Source organism: Mustela nigripes, chromosome 5 (genome assembly GCF_022355385.1).
Source record: "Mustela nigripes isolate SB6536 chromosome 5, MUSNIG.SB6536, whole genome shotgun sequence".
Classification (NCBI taxonomy): domain Eukaryota; kingdom Metazoa; phylum Chordata; class Mammalia; order Carnivora; family Mustelidae; genus Mustela; species Mustela nigripes.
Window position 1 is genome coordinate 54,396,296 of NC_081561.1, and position 14,782 is coordinate 54,411,077.

General features: G+C 39.1%; 1 protein-coding gene across 1 annotated transcript; it reads right to left on the reverse strand.

The window, feature by feature from the left end:
* Positions 1-208: 208 nt before the first annotated feature.
* GLYATL3 (glycine-N-acyltransferase like 3) lies at positions 209-14,203 on the reverse strand. Its single transcript, XM_059399056.1, has 5 exons — positions 14,126-14,203; positions 9,883-9,990; positions 8,358-8,484; positions 4,067-4,193; positions 209-623 (listed from the first exon to the last, which is right to left on the reverse strand). Exons 1-5 carry the CDS (start codon positions 14,201-14,203, stop codon positions 209-211), a joined length of 855 nt encoding a protein of 284 aa, XP_059255039.1.
* Positions 14,204-14,782: the final 579 nt, after the last annotated feature.

The following is a 14,782-nucleotide window of genomic DNA, read 5'->3' on the forward strand; positions in this document are numbered from 1 at the left end:
TTGCTGTCTCTGATCCCCGGTTATTTCCTGTAGAACCCTGATGCAGGGAGAAGGCAGGCTTCTCAGGCTGATGCTGCGTGTCTTCTCCGGGCCCTTTTCAATTCTTCTGGTTCCAGTTGGAAAATTCCCTTCGTTGCCAGCTAAGAAGTGTATGTATATTCAGGGAAAAGAAGAAAATTCTTGGAGTTCCAATGGGCTAGAGGTAAACTTAGCCAGAGAAAGCTGCAGGGGTGAGAATAAGCCTATGAAAGCGACAGGGCAAGAACTCAGCCCGGAGGTTCTTCAGGAGGCTTATGGATGCTGTGTTGTCATCTAGGACGTTGCCCTGACAGGGGAATCCCCGGCTTTGCAATTTCCTGGCCAGTGTGAGGGCCACCAGCTTGCTGTAACCTTTTCTGCGATGCTCTGGCAGGGTATAGCCATGGCACATGGTGGCAAACTGGTCTGTAAGAGACCAAGAGATCGGGTTTCCCTTATCATCCCGGACACATACACTGGGGAAGCAAGAGATGAGTTTCGTGATATACCGGAGACACTGTTCATTGCCGCCCCTAGACCAAGTCCGGTTGAGCAGATCAGCATCAGCAACACTCAGGTAAGTTAGTTGTGGGGCAGAGCCCTTTCTAGAAGGAAACAACACGAGAAGAAATGTGAATGCAGGGTCCTAGGACTACAACCAGCTACTTTTCTTCTTGCACTGATTCAAACTAAGAAACAATCCCTGTACTTAGCCAATATCAATATATTTTCAATAAATTGGAATCTATCTATCACTTCCCACTTATGAACATCTTTCAGGGTTTCATTTCCGGTAGGAGAAAATCCTCATTATATGAAACTGAAGTCTTTCCTCCTCATTTTATGCCCATATCTTTTTGCCTTCATATAGATTAGGGCATGTATTTCATTTTTCTGTAAAATAGTTCTCAGACTTATTCTTCTTAAGGCCTGAGTCTGTTGACACCTTCCCTGAAGCCTAATCAAGTCTACATTCTTGGGCCCCTAATATTTTCCTTGGTTTAAAAAAAAAAAAAAAAGTATTAGGGTCGAACTGTATCTTTATGCATCCATGGCCAGGAAAAAAGTATACATTGCTTAACGTTCTAGGCATGTATAGATGCTCAAAAAAATGCCAGTCTTTCTAGACCTACCCCTAAAAGGTCTGGAAAAAGGTCTAAAATCTCATGGTATTGAGATAAAGGCAAGGATAGGAATTGTTGCAATTTCTAAGAACTGAGATGGATTACTTAGTTGCAAGCCTATGGTGCTGGTTTTGCTTCTGAATTTGCTTTCAATCTTGAAATTGTTAGTATCATAAGACCATCCCCCATAACAGCTAATGTCATTCTCGCTACGATGTTTATAAATTAAAATTTGTGGTTTCTTTTTATTAGTGGTTCCACAATTACCTGTCATTCTACACATACTCTGGGCTCTGGCACTGCAACAATAATCTAACCACTAAGGAGGGTAAAAAAAGGAAAAAATAAACACCAGCAATCATGGTCTTGATAGAATTTCTTATTTTTGAAAAGAACAAAGGCTGAAAACCCTGAGGCAACAAAGCCTCAGGCAGAAATGTCACTGTAGGGGCATCTAGGTGGCTGAGTGGGTTAAGGCTCTGCCTTCAGCTCAGGTCATGATCTCAGGGTCCAGGGATCAAGCCTGGGATCAGGCTCTCTGCTCAGCAGGGAGCCTGCTTTCCCCTCTCTTCCTGCCTCTCTGCCTACTTGTGATCTCTCTCTCGGTCAAATAAATAAATAAAATCTTCAAAAAAAAAAAAAAAAAAGAAAGAAAGAAAAGAAAAGAAATGTCACTACAAATAAAAACATTGTTAAGGCAAATGTTTCAGGAGTAGTTAGTGACTATGACCTTATATCTGAAGGGTAGGGTATCCAAAATAATGGGTATACAAATTTGGGTACGGACTTAGGTGTAAAAGACAGTTTCTTCCTATGCAGAAGGGAGCAATTTAAAGCAAGATCTGATTTTAAAAGACCTGACGGGGGATAGAGAAGAATTTTAAATAGCATCTCAGGGATGGGACAGTAAAAGATGGGGAAACACATAGCCTGGTTTCTTCAACAAAAAGTAATGGAAGAAATAAAAAATATGAAAGGGGAACCTGTATGTAAGAGACATATTAACCAATTGCAATGTATGAACTTTATTTAGGTGCTTATTCAAAATAAACTGCTAAAATATTATATTAATTTGGGAAATGTAATTACTAACTGGTTTAAGGAAATACTATTAACCAATTTTAAAACAGCACAGAGTTGATGCAGCAGGTTTGAGGCCTCTACCTTTAGGGAAGCCTGCTTGCCAGCTTGGCCCTTGGATGGCAGCTGGCAGTTTGGATTTCTGCAGGGGTCCTGCTGTTCCCAGAACTGACAGGAGTTGGCAGTTACCGTTCCTACCTGTTTGTGCAATCAGTGTGGTTTATGCGGAACACCTGCTCTCCCTCTGGGAGTCTAGAAAATTGTTATGTGCTAGGCAAAGTATGCCTCCAATAAAAAAATCCTATATGTGTTGTCACAAGTTATTGCTAGGGAAATTAAGCGTGTCCTGTATGACTCCACTGGGGAGTGTTCTGGAAAGCTTTTGCCTGGTTTTCACTGGATTTTGCCAATGCACCTTTTTCCTCTGCTGATTTTGCTTTGTAGCCTGTCTCTGCTGAGTTCTGTGGGATCTTCTAGCCAATCAATGAGCTTGTGGGTGGTCCTGGAAACCTCTGTACAGGAGTGATATAGTGTTTTTTGTTTTTTGTTTTTTGTTTTTTGTTTTTTAAAGATTTTATTTATTTATTTGACAGAGAGAAATCACAAGTAGGCAGAGAGGCAGGCAGAGAGAGATAGAGAGGAGGAAGCAGGCTCCTTGCTGAGCAGAGAGCCCGATGCGGGACTCGATCCCAGGATCCTGAGATCATGACCTGAGCCGAAGGCAGCGGCTTAACCACTGAGCCACCCAGGCGCCCTGTTTTTTTTTTTTAAGAATCTTTATCTTTTAGAAATATATGTTAAGATATTTAAGAATAATAGCATAATGTCTGGGATATTTCCTTCAAAGTAGTTTGTAGATGGGCTATGGATGAAACAAGATTAGCCATAAATTGATGAGATTTTCCTTATTATAATCTCTCACTCAGCCTTTGTATGTCCTTGAAAATTTTAATTACTGAAAAAAATAAAATGAAATAAAAATAAAGTCTAATTGCTTTATGTGACTTATAGTGCCCATTCTTCTTTAGCTTTAGTCTTGCTTTGCTCAAAAATTCCTTCAACATATTCCCTAGAATAAAATTAACATTCATTGAGGTAGGTACTTTTCAAATATCATGTTTCATTTGTTTACAAAATATGAGTAAGGAAGATATTATAGGTTAATTTCCCCCAAAAAGAAATTGATCAAGGCTCAGAAAGATTAAGCAGAAAGGTAGGTAACCAGCAAATGTCAGAGCAGGGGCTCTCCCGTTAAGAAGAATGCAGGTTACACTAGCAAGTCTTCTGAAGATTGGATTCTTGAGTCAGAATTAGAAATTATTTCTTAGCTCTACAATTTACTCCTATGTATTAATTCAACTCTGTTCAAAAAGGTAATTATACAGTACTTTGTGGGGTTGTGGAAAGGGTTCAAGAGGTAATGTATTTAAAACATTCAGTGCCCCACAAATAAGAGCTCTCTATAAAATCAGTCATTTACCCACTTCCCTGAAACATGCAAAAAACACTTTTTGGCTCAAAGAGAGGTTATTTTGAATTATTTGGAGGAGGAGCATACCAAGGAATGATTTTCCTGTGAAAATACAGGACTCCTGAGTTCACTTATCACTATGCACAAAGACACGGATTTGATTTTGCAAGAAATTAGGAGCAGTCAAGCACAGCAGAAAAATAAATACACACACACAGACCCATGGACTCATGACACACAGACGTATCTAGATTCTGTGGCCTTACTCCAAGGGACCCAAATATCCCTTAATAACAGTCAGTGTTTCAGGTACTCCCCTCTGTACTTCTGTGCAGGAAGTCCCGCCCCACATGCAGAAACTCGGTCTACGTACAGAGAACTGGTGTCCGGCAGAAGCGGATGAGGGAAAAATTGAACAGCCTTGAAGGAAGTTAACTTTACACCTAACTGCTTTGAGTTGGCAACAGCTTTGGAAACATCATGTAACTCACTCTGCAGCCCTGTATATGGAAAGACATAATGAAAAACGGTATTTTATCTGAAAACACAGGAAGGAAATTTGTCGCAGTATTTTGTACTACGCCGCCAGTTAGCCACCTTGTATCATCCTAACCCCTGTAGAGCTATAGATGAATTATTGCAGCGACTCCTGGCCTGATTCTCAAACATTGTATGGGATTTCCAGATCCCCATCGTGTTGTTTCTCACAATCATGATCTTCCATGAACACTTCTGATGGGAATATCCGTTAAGAATATGGAATTGCTTGCGGGACTTTCCTGACTTCTGACTTCTCAGACTAATCCTAAGCTCCTAAGGTAAGAGAAATTGTATAGCTCTCAAAGTCTACAATCTACCATTCAGCTGGAAGCATAAGAGAACTCACATTTAGTTGGCATGGCATTCTGACTTACAGAGTCTTCTAGCCTCTTGCCTAGATGCCCATTGCAGAAATATCAAGGTATAAATTTAGCGTTGGTGAGATTTATCCTAAACTTGACTCACTTGGATCCTACTCATTTATCACAGGTATACGATGTTATCTATAAATCTTCATTCAGTACTCGTATGTAAAACACTGTGCTGGGCACTCCACCAGCATGAGACCCAAGAATGGTACAGTCTCTGATAGAGCTCATCACATGGCATGTTAGCTTCTGTTTACTTAGAACGGACTTGCTCTATTTCTCCAAAATCCTATCAGCTCTATCCTTTCTAGGGTTTCCTGATTAATTGAATCCTCTGGAAATTGACTTTCCCACTTCCATCCTTATCTAAAAGCTTGTTTCCTCCTTCCAGTAAGTCATTTCCTGTGGAAGAATACATGAATACACGAATAGGAGATCATGATGAATAGAGTCTGAAATCCGAGCATTGGCTACTTTCTCAGGGACTTAAGTCTAGAAAAACCAAGTAGTTTCTTCAAGTTAACACTATTAGAAATTACAGAAGTTGTGGCTAGAATCCCACATTATAAACCTGAATTACATCGAAGTAATTGAAGAGACTCTGAGAAAAAAATCGTTCAAGCTAATGAAGGGTATGATTGGAAGTTCAAACAAAATTTATTTTTCTTTGAAGTACTTCTTTCTAAAAGTCAGACTAATATTTCTTTTAAAAAACTTTTTAAAAAATATTTAATTTATTTGAGAGAGAGAGAGAGAGAAAGAGACAGAAAGGGAGAGCACAAGCATGCAGAGGGGCAGATGGAGAGGGGGAAGCAGACTCCCTGCTGATCAGGGAGCCTGATGTGGGGCTTGATCCCAGGACTTAGAGATCATGACCTGAGCTGAAGGCAAACGCTTAACCAACTAAGCCACCCAGGTGCCCCTTGAAAAACTTTTAAAATCATAAGATGTAATAGAAAAACTGCATAAAACAAATGTATAACTGAGGCAACTGGGTGGCTCAGCCAGTTAAGCGTCCACCTTCAGCTCAAGTCATGATGTCAGGGTCCTGGGATCAAGCCCTGCATCAGGCTTTCCGCCTAGTGGGGAGCCTGCTTCTCCCTCTCCCTCTGTCTGCTGCTCTGCCTACTTGTGCACTCTCTCTCTGTGTCAAATAAAGAAATAAAATCTAAAAAAAAAAAAGTGTAACTTCATTATTACATATTTTATCTACTACTAAAGCCATAAAAATAGAAATTCACTAACCATCTTCTATTTACCATTCTCCTAAGCACAATTCTCTCACTCTCCACTAAAAATAGCCACTATTATCATCTTTAATGACAGTTACATCCTTGTTTTAAGTTTTATTATGCAAGGGTGAGCCTTAAACACTATAGTTAGATTTTGTTCACTTTTTGTCTGGTGGATCTTTTAATCTGCAGCTTTTCTTTACATGCCTATCCCTCCTTCATATCCTTTAAATATTCTTTCCATTTATTTGTTAAAGAATCCAGTTTGCTGGGTAGAATCTCTATAGTTTGGATTTTGTGGATGATCTCTCCATGGTTTGTAGACCATGTCCTTCTGTCCCTGACACCGATTACCATTTTAACAAGTGATTTTCTCCTTGCTCACATCAGGAATCTTCACTAAAATCGTCCTACCTTTGTTCACCTCACCTCCTTAGAAAGGGAGGCATTGCTAATTGGATAAGACAGAACTCAGACCATTTATTGGATCACAGATAATGGGACCACAGTACCAGCAAGCCAGATTCTGAACTTTTAGGTTAGTGCTCACGTCAACAAGCTCTCTCATGTCCATGCTACCAGTAGTGAACAAAAGAGCCTGGCCCATCTGGATGGCTGTATACTTTTTCATACCCTGTCCTCTCATGGCCAACACAAAGAGTTTGGCTCTTCCTGTGGGTGAACCCCGATTTAACCTTGTTTATGGACAGCTCTTAGATTAAAAATGACAAAGGCATCCCCGTGTAGAGTGCACCATTGCTCTGAACACCTGGCATTGAAGTAGCTCTGTTGCCTAATATTTTTTAAATATTTTATTTATTATTTGAGAGAGAGAGAGCATAAGCAGGGGGAGTAACAGAGGGAGAGGGAGAAGCAGACTTCCTGCTAGGAGGAAACCTGATGTGGGGCTTGATCCCAGGACCCCGGGATATTGACCTGAGCTGAAGGCAGCGGCTTAGCTGACTGAGCCACCCAGGCATCCCTCCATTGCCTAATTTTTGTAGGCTTTCCAGGCAGCCCCACCAGTAACTCTGGGGTGCAGGATGAAAGACCGGCCTTTTCTACGGTAGTAGTTGGCTTTTGGAGTCATTCATGATTTGGGGATGTTATGGGAATAGCCCTTAGGTGCTTTGGTTAAAATGAATAAAGATACCGATGACTTCTTAAGAGCTATTCTGTATTCCAAGGAAATTATAGTTCCTTTATATAGCAAAGCCTATAGGTGAGAGGCCATATCAGGAGCCAAAGACAATGCCTACACTGGTTACATGCTAAATGAGGGGGCTTTACCACTAGTTTAGGTGCTATTAACTCTCATCTGTCCCCACCTAACTTCAGGGTGGATGATGTATCAATGTAAATGATTAAGACTGACTCATGACTAACAGCTCCACCTGCTAGGGAAAAAAAAAAAATTACTGGCAATTACAAGGATGTTCTCATCCTAATGGTGGCTTTAGGTGCTTTGAGGAGAGTGGGTCCGCCAGCACCACAGACTGTCCAATCATTGCCATGATTTTTCATACCAAGTAAGAGATCTACTTATTTCCACACTCGAGTAATAATGGCAAGAAAATTTTGTTAGTTTGGCTATGTGAGTGGTAGAACCCTGTCTCACGTCTCACGTCTCACCAGTGTAACTGGGATAAATTTGTAAAAGTCAGAGACCATTCAGAACTTCCACTATAACACTTTTGTGAGCATTTCCAAAGGGATGTTATAAAACACCCCAAGACTTTAGAAAATGATATGCCTTGGTCATTCTTTGCAAGTAGACAAGAGCTTCTTCCTTGTGAGAGGGCTTCAGCTGTTTGCTGCTGAAAAATATTACCAGATGGGGACCCTACCTTCCTGTCCAATGATGAAGGAACTCACTTTCAATGCAACAGTTAAAAACAAGAACTTCATTGACTGTATCATCTCCCCAGTCATCACGAGAAGTTGGAAAAGTAAGCCACTGAAGCTGAAATTGTCCATGCACAGTATTAGAAACTCTTAATGTAGATCAGTCTTGGCCAAAAGTTCTTCCATTAGCATCGATAACCATGCAATTATCTCCTTGAATCTCAGATATACACTTATCTTACTAAATCATGTCAGGATATCTGATGCAAATCAGTTAATAATCTCTTTCCAATCAGCTGCTTCAGAAAGAAGGGAAGACTTACCTATTGGCTTACACTGAAGTTAGAGTCACTTTAAAAGACTGGAACAGGAAATGATTATGAGGAATAAAGAAAAATATGCTGTTAAATTACAGTAACAGTGGGGGGAAAATGTCACTTGAAAGCAGCCGAATTTAAACGTTGCCTACTTACCCCAATGGCCAAGCCTCTTTAGGAGTAAAACAAGTGTTCTTACAAAACTGTAGTATAAAAATTGTAACTATATAAAATGTATATCTTTGAATTTGTGCACTTAAGTATATATATTATCATATATGTGAAAGAGATATCATATCTATCTGATGTATATGACAAAAATGAGTAAAAGAAGACTGCCTAGTGTCTGTGCTTGATCTCACCTTGTATTTGAAGAACTTGATCCCAGTTGATAACATCGTGTTCTTCCAACAGGCGTTGGTAAGCCTTGACATCCTTGTAGAATACAGCATAGGCATTAGAATAATGGTCCAGGTTATCTGTCTCAGCCTGGGACAGAAGACATAATTGTAAAAACATAAATATGTCCTCTAGGTATCTCAAATACTAGATAAATTAGGTACATTGGCAGCATATACTTAGATCATTCCCACTGCCAAAATCAGCCACCTGTAAACCACGGCTAGATAGGAATGTGGCTAATACACTCTGGTGAGGGAAGCAACAGATATTTTGCTTAGTATACTTTTGCTTGATTATTCATCTGGTATTTGGAAAGTTTTAAGATGTTTATTCCATCTCTTTCTAGGATTTTATTTATTTATAAAAGTGGAAAGGGGTTGCCTACGTGGCTCAGCCATGAAGCGTCTGCCTTTGGTTCAGGTCATGATCCCAGAGTCCTGTGATTGAGCCCCACATTGGGCTCCCTGGTCAACAGGAAGCCTGCTTCTCCCTCTCCCACACCCCGCCGCCGGCCCACTTGTTTCCCTCTCTTGCTGTGTCTCTCTCTGTCAAATAAGTAAATAAAATCTTTAAAGATTTTATTTATTTATTTATTTATTTGTCAAAGAGAGAGAGAGAGAGGGCACGTGCGCACAGGCAGGCAGAGTGGTAGCAGAGGCAGAGGGAGAAGAGGGCTCCCTGCTGAGCAAGGAGCCCAATGGGGGACTGGATCCCAGGATGCTGGGATCATGACCTGAGTCAAAGGCAGCCGCTTAACCAACTGAGCCACCCAGGTGTCCCAGTAAATAAAATCTTAAAAAAAAAATGGAAAGGGTATAATTTAATGGAGCCACCTACAAGATTTAAACAGAACTCTCAGAACTTTCCTAATGTGGTCAGGGCAACACATTTGATGACGTGAGCTCTTTGTCCTTGCAAAATGGGGCAGATGTCATCTTTTTCAGTCTCCCTATGTATTTACCCACATTACCGAAGTTGTTGGTCACAGGAAAACATCAAACCAGAGGAAAAACAAGTATGCATAAGTACGTATGCTTCATGGTTCTAGATATTGTGAAACACTAAAGAAACACTTTATTAAACACATTTAAGCTAGCAGTTTTCCATGTCTGCAACTCCAAAGCCAGTCAAATTAGAAGCTAATAGTGAGGGGCACCTGGGTGGCTCAGCGGTTAAACCTCTGCCTTAAGCTCAGGTCAAGATATCAGCGTCCTGGGATCCTGATCTATGTTGGGATCCCTGCTCAGTGGGGAGTCTGCTTCTCCCTCTGCCCCTCCCTCCTTGTGCTCTCGCTCATGCAAATAAATAAAATCTTTTAAAAAAACTAATGGTGAAATATGTACCTTTTAAGCTAATATATATGACTGTAATGGTTATAATATTCCCTTTACCCAATCTTTTCTTTCCAGTTGATGCCAACTCTTGGGTTTTCAGGGGGTGTTTTGTTTGGTTTTGTTTTGTTTCTCTGTCCTTTCCAATCTGTACCTCTTTCTGTCGCCGGGTGATAACAGCTTTGAAGTCTGGCCACGAATCCACCACCACCTCCTTCTGAAAGGGATTCCCACGATTCATGTTCATCACTGCTCCATAAACCTGAGCCAGAGAACCCAGAAAGACAAGCCAGTCATATTACTAACTCTTTCAGTTGCATATTACTGTTTTCTCTTCGTCTTGTACTATATAGTTATGGCGATGAGAAGGGAAATTTTTTTTATATGCACTTCTATACAACATGCACATGTACAAACTTTTCTCTTGTTATTTCATTATTGTACATGAAAACTGGTAAAAACAAAACAAAACAAAACAACAACAACAAAAAAACTAGGAAAATCTATGAAAACTCTCCCCAAACTTTGGTTTTTACTGTAGAGCAATGAGAGATACAACAGTCTGACTAGATGGCACATGGGTCAATAATAAATACTTACAGAAGGAATCAGAATCTGATGTATGGATGTAGGGCTCATAATATCTTTTACAATTCCACAGATAATTTTGATGTTCAGCTTATTTTGAAGCTTATTATGCTCTCCAAAAATAACCTGCTTAATGTAACTACTCCTTCAATCCAGAGTTACAATTAAACATCACTGAGGGTAACTCCCCTCCCCAAAAAAGCTCCCTGCCTTTCAGATTTGATGGAGGAAGGCTCTCTAAGCATTCCCTGACCTGAGGGTCATGACTATGTCTTATTCATTGCTGTATACATGGAGTCTGACATAGTGGATCAACAGGTTGTTGACTAAACAATACTGAGTATTAGAATTCTTACCTGTGCCCTTTCATATTTCTTTTCTCCACTTAGAATCAAAGATGACTGCCCTATAAAGCAACCTCCATATGCCAGGGGTGCTTATAGAGAAGAAGTTGTGTTGGTAACAGCAAGAGTGAGTTACAGGCTAGTGTTCTTGGCAGCACTTTCATCATAGATAGAAACTGAAAACAATCGCAGTGTCCATCAGCAGTGGGAAAAAATGAATAAATTGTAGCATATTCATAGTATAAATTACAAAACAGAAACTTAATGGTGAAGGAAACAAGGTAGATGCAAAAAGATATACTATGTGATTCAATTTACATTATATTCAGAAGTGACAAAACTACATTATGGTTTTAGAAGTCAGGATGCTGGTTACTTAGGGAGATCTGGGAAAGAGAATGTTTGGAAAAGAGCACTGGGGGGCTGGGGAGAAATTGTTTCTGAAGTAATGTTCTTTCTTGATTGGAGCATAAATTATATAAGTATTTGCTCTATGAAAATTCATTGATCCACATAATTATGTTATGTGCATCTTCTAGTATGTGTTATACTTCAGGGAAAACCAATTTAAATTATAGCGACATTAGAATCTACATTTTACTTCTTTTATCACATCATGATTCAAATCATGCTCCTCAATACCTAGAACATTATTCAACTCTCTTTTCTCTTTCCCAATCTGGGACCTCACTCAAATCTTCTTATAGAATGTATCTTTCCTAATTTGGTCTGGCTAATACTAACATGTGACATGGATCACACTTAATGAAAATCCAAGAACTAAATTAACCTGGAAAGGTCATGCTTGCTCTGTTTAATTATTAAATTTTGGGGATGCCGATCTTATATATACATCGTCATAAATTTATTAGAGTGTTTTTTCCCATGAAGAAACCATACATCATTATTAAAAAATTGAGCTTAAATATGATTGCAATGTTAAGGTTAAAAGGAAAAAAAAATTCTGATATTCAGATTGTGAAAGGAAAAGCAATGACTTGTTTGTAAGAGTTTTGCAACCGACTGAAAGAGTTGGCATTGGTTGAAGACAATGAAACAAATTCTTTAACACCTATTTATTCAAAGGGTGCATGTTGAGAGGAGAGGGGAAGTAGCTAGGGGAAGTAAGGATGCCGGAAGAATGAGCAGCTGGAATTTGTGAAGGAAATGTAGAGGGATATTTAATCACAGAAATACTAAAATGAGGTAGGAGGGGGGATGGGTGAAATAGGTGATGGGGGTTAAGAAGGAGTTCACTTGTTGTAATGAGCACTGGGTCACGTATGGAAGCATCGAATCACTAAATTGTACACCTGAAACTAATATTATACTATATGTTAACTAACTGGAACTTAAATAAAAACTTAAAAAAAAAACAGATTATAAAATACATAGCCATAGCCTCCAAAAAAATGGAGGAAGCATGGAACAACAAAACAATTGTTTCTTTATCATTTTGATACTCAAAAGGGCATAGCGTAACTGAAGAGGTATTTTGAAATTATGGTCAGAGAACCCGAGACAAACGCTATATAACAATCCAATAACTGAAGAAAGATAAAAAGATTCAAAGGTAAAGAGACTGTGTACAGAAAATGAGAAATCGGGAGTGTCAAGCTAAGCAGCTATTAATGAGAAGATGATATGAGGAAGGCAATGACTTGTGCCTACGTGTTTCATTTCTTTAACTCTTAGTTCAAGTGGTGTTATGAGAAGCATTAAAAAAAAAAAAAACCAACAATGAAAAAAAAAAAACAGAAAACCACAACTATGCAGTTTGGAATCTGAAAGCTTGGATTTAAATCTGAACTCTATCACTTAGATAAAGGGAAGGGATCTAGTAATATTATCTTTAAAAGTATAATGTAATTACCTGCTTATTCAGTTATTAATATTACAGAGGAATTAATAGGTCTTATAAAGTTCAAAGGAGACAGCATAAAAGGTATGTTAAAAAAAAATGATACCTACTATTCTGATCAACTCAACTAATCTGAATTCAGAGGTCCTTGAAAATAAGATTTGAACAGGCGAGGGTTAATGAGCAATTACTTCATAACACTGCTAGCGACCAACCAACAACAGTTTATTTAGAATTATATGGGCAAAGCCCCATGCCAAGCAGTATGCAAGGAATCAAAAAAAAAAAAAAACAGAAAAGGGAAAAATCAACATCCTCACCTGGGTATCTGGTAGTTAAGCTGCTAGAGGAGAAGCAATAGCTATGAAATCAAAAGAACCAGGATTCAACTGATTTTTTACTTTCTTCAGCCTTTTTTAGATTCTTATTCATTTCTAAAATGGGTTAATAAACATCTTACAAAGTTGTTGGAAGGATAAAATAAATTGAAATCATTTGTATGCCAAAGTACTATCCACATACTATTTATAAGGTAAGATCCCATCATTTGTCTTGATGATTGTATGATCTTAGACGACCCTATGAAGATCACCAAAACCTTTGTATTTCTCTTTAGCAAGAGTAGGTCAAACATTCAATATGGGACATTTTGAGTCGGACTGTCCATTTGGTACTCTTTTAGCCATATGCTCCCAAATCACTTAGATTTTCCCTACCACACATAGTTTAAGCATGACCCGTAAGGCAAGATGACTATATTTAATCACCCCAGTACAGTGCTCTAGATAACTTTTGTTAAAATTTAGTATAAAAAAGGATTATCGAGGGTGTGTACGCAATACACAGGACTCTGGTTTCTGTCTTTAGAAATTATGATTCATTATATCTCTTCTGGGTTATTAGCAGCTATCACATTTGCAGTCAAATGCTCTTACCACTGAGGTATACCCCTTGCCACTTACATTTGAAAATCCATATTGTAGGGCTATCTCCTTGCTCAAGAATTGCAGCCCTCAAAGACAATGTTTTTGCACTTTGAATTTTTTTTCTTCAAATGCTTAAAATATTTTAAATCTCATATTTATTTGTAATCTGTGATTAATGTCTTCTTCCATAGTAGCTCTGAGTTATCTGCAGGCCCTCACGGACTTTGGGAAGACTTCAACAGAGGCTTTAAGACCAACAAAGCCATTAAAAAATAAATAAATAAAAATGTTGAAATAGTCATAAAAACTTTATGACTCCTGGACCTAGCTCCATCGTGAACCTAGGTTATGTTCTTATGAACAATGCTACTTAATCCATATTCTTCTGCCATTAAGAAAAGTTTGAAACTTGAGTTTACCTAGAAATAGTCTAGTGCAGCACCACCTAAATTTTCCTAGAGGTCATCGAGAGTGACTGTCAAAAAAATAATTATCACAGCCATATCTATGCTGCATGGAATCAGTCTCTAGCAGGAGACAATTGGGAAACCATCTGTTCAATAGGTTTAAAAGGAAAGTCCTGACATCAGAAAAACTGGGGAAACAGTCACAAGTCGGACCTTATTTCACAATAAATAAAATAAAGAAATAAAAAGAGGGCTCTTAAGTGTAGAATACCTTGAGTGATTCAGGGAAGTAACTCTTCAACATTTTTTCCAGGATCAGCAATTTGGTAGAACAGCTGAGCACCAGCATCTTCTCCAGAACTCTAGCAATTCCACACCTAATGAGAACGCAGAAGGGATGTGTTTAGTTTTTGCTTGTTAACATTTGAATCTCCCTAGAAATATCCTTGAAGTCCTGTTCTCACTGGGTGCAATTCCGAATGCCATTGCTCCCTCTGATGAGGGAAGATGAGAGGCACTGGGGTGGGAAAAGCAGAGAGCACATAGAAGTAGAGAATGGTAATGACCTAATCCAGGAAAGAGGTGAGTATCCATGCTGGGTTAAGTCTTCCTATGATACACACTCACTGTACGCTCAACTCTTCCTGTGAGACACAGAAACAATTGTAATTTCACATCTGTTCATGTGTTCCTTGAGTCTGTCTCAAGTCGACTGGGAGGTACAAGAAGGAAAGGCCCCATGTCTGCTTTGTGCTCTATTGTAGTCCATCACCTACAGGACTGGCACAGAGGAAAAGGGCATTCTAAGTGCTTGCTGAATGGTTAAGAGGAAGCTCAGAGTAAGAGTCTTAGGGTAAGCAGGGAAACTTCTTTTTACAGTGTGGGGCAAAGGTGGAAGATGTGAGTGGGTCAGGCATCAGGTGCTTAT

What these genes read in the sequence shown, in the direction of transcription:
- GLYATL3 (XM_059399056.1), bottom strand. Translation starts at nt 14,203, where the DNA reads ATGCTGGTGCTCAGCTGTTCTACCAAATTGCTGATCCTGGAAAAAATG. An exon ending in TCAAGTTCTTCAAATACAAG is followed by an intron (nt 4,194 to 8,357) that starts GTGAGATCAAGC and finishes TTCCATATACAG; the next exon opens with GGCTGCAGAGTGAGTTACAT. An exon ending in CTGCCGGACACCAGTTCTCT is followed by an intron (nt 624 to 4,066) that starts GTACGTAGACCG and finishes GTTTCCTTCTAG; the next exon opens with AAAGGGCTCTGCCCCACAAC.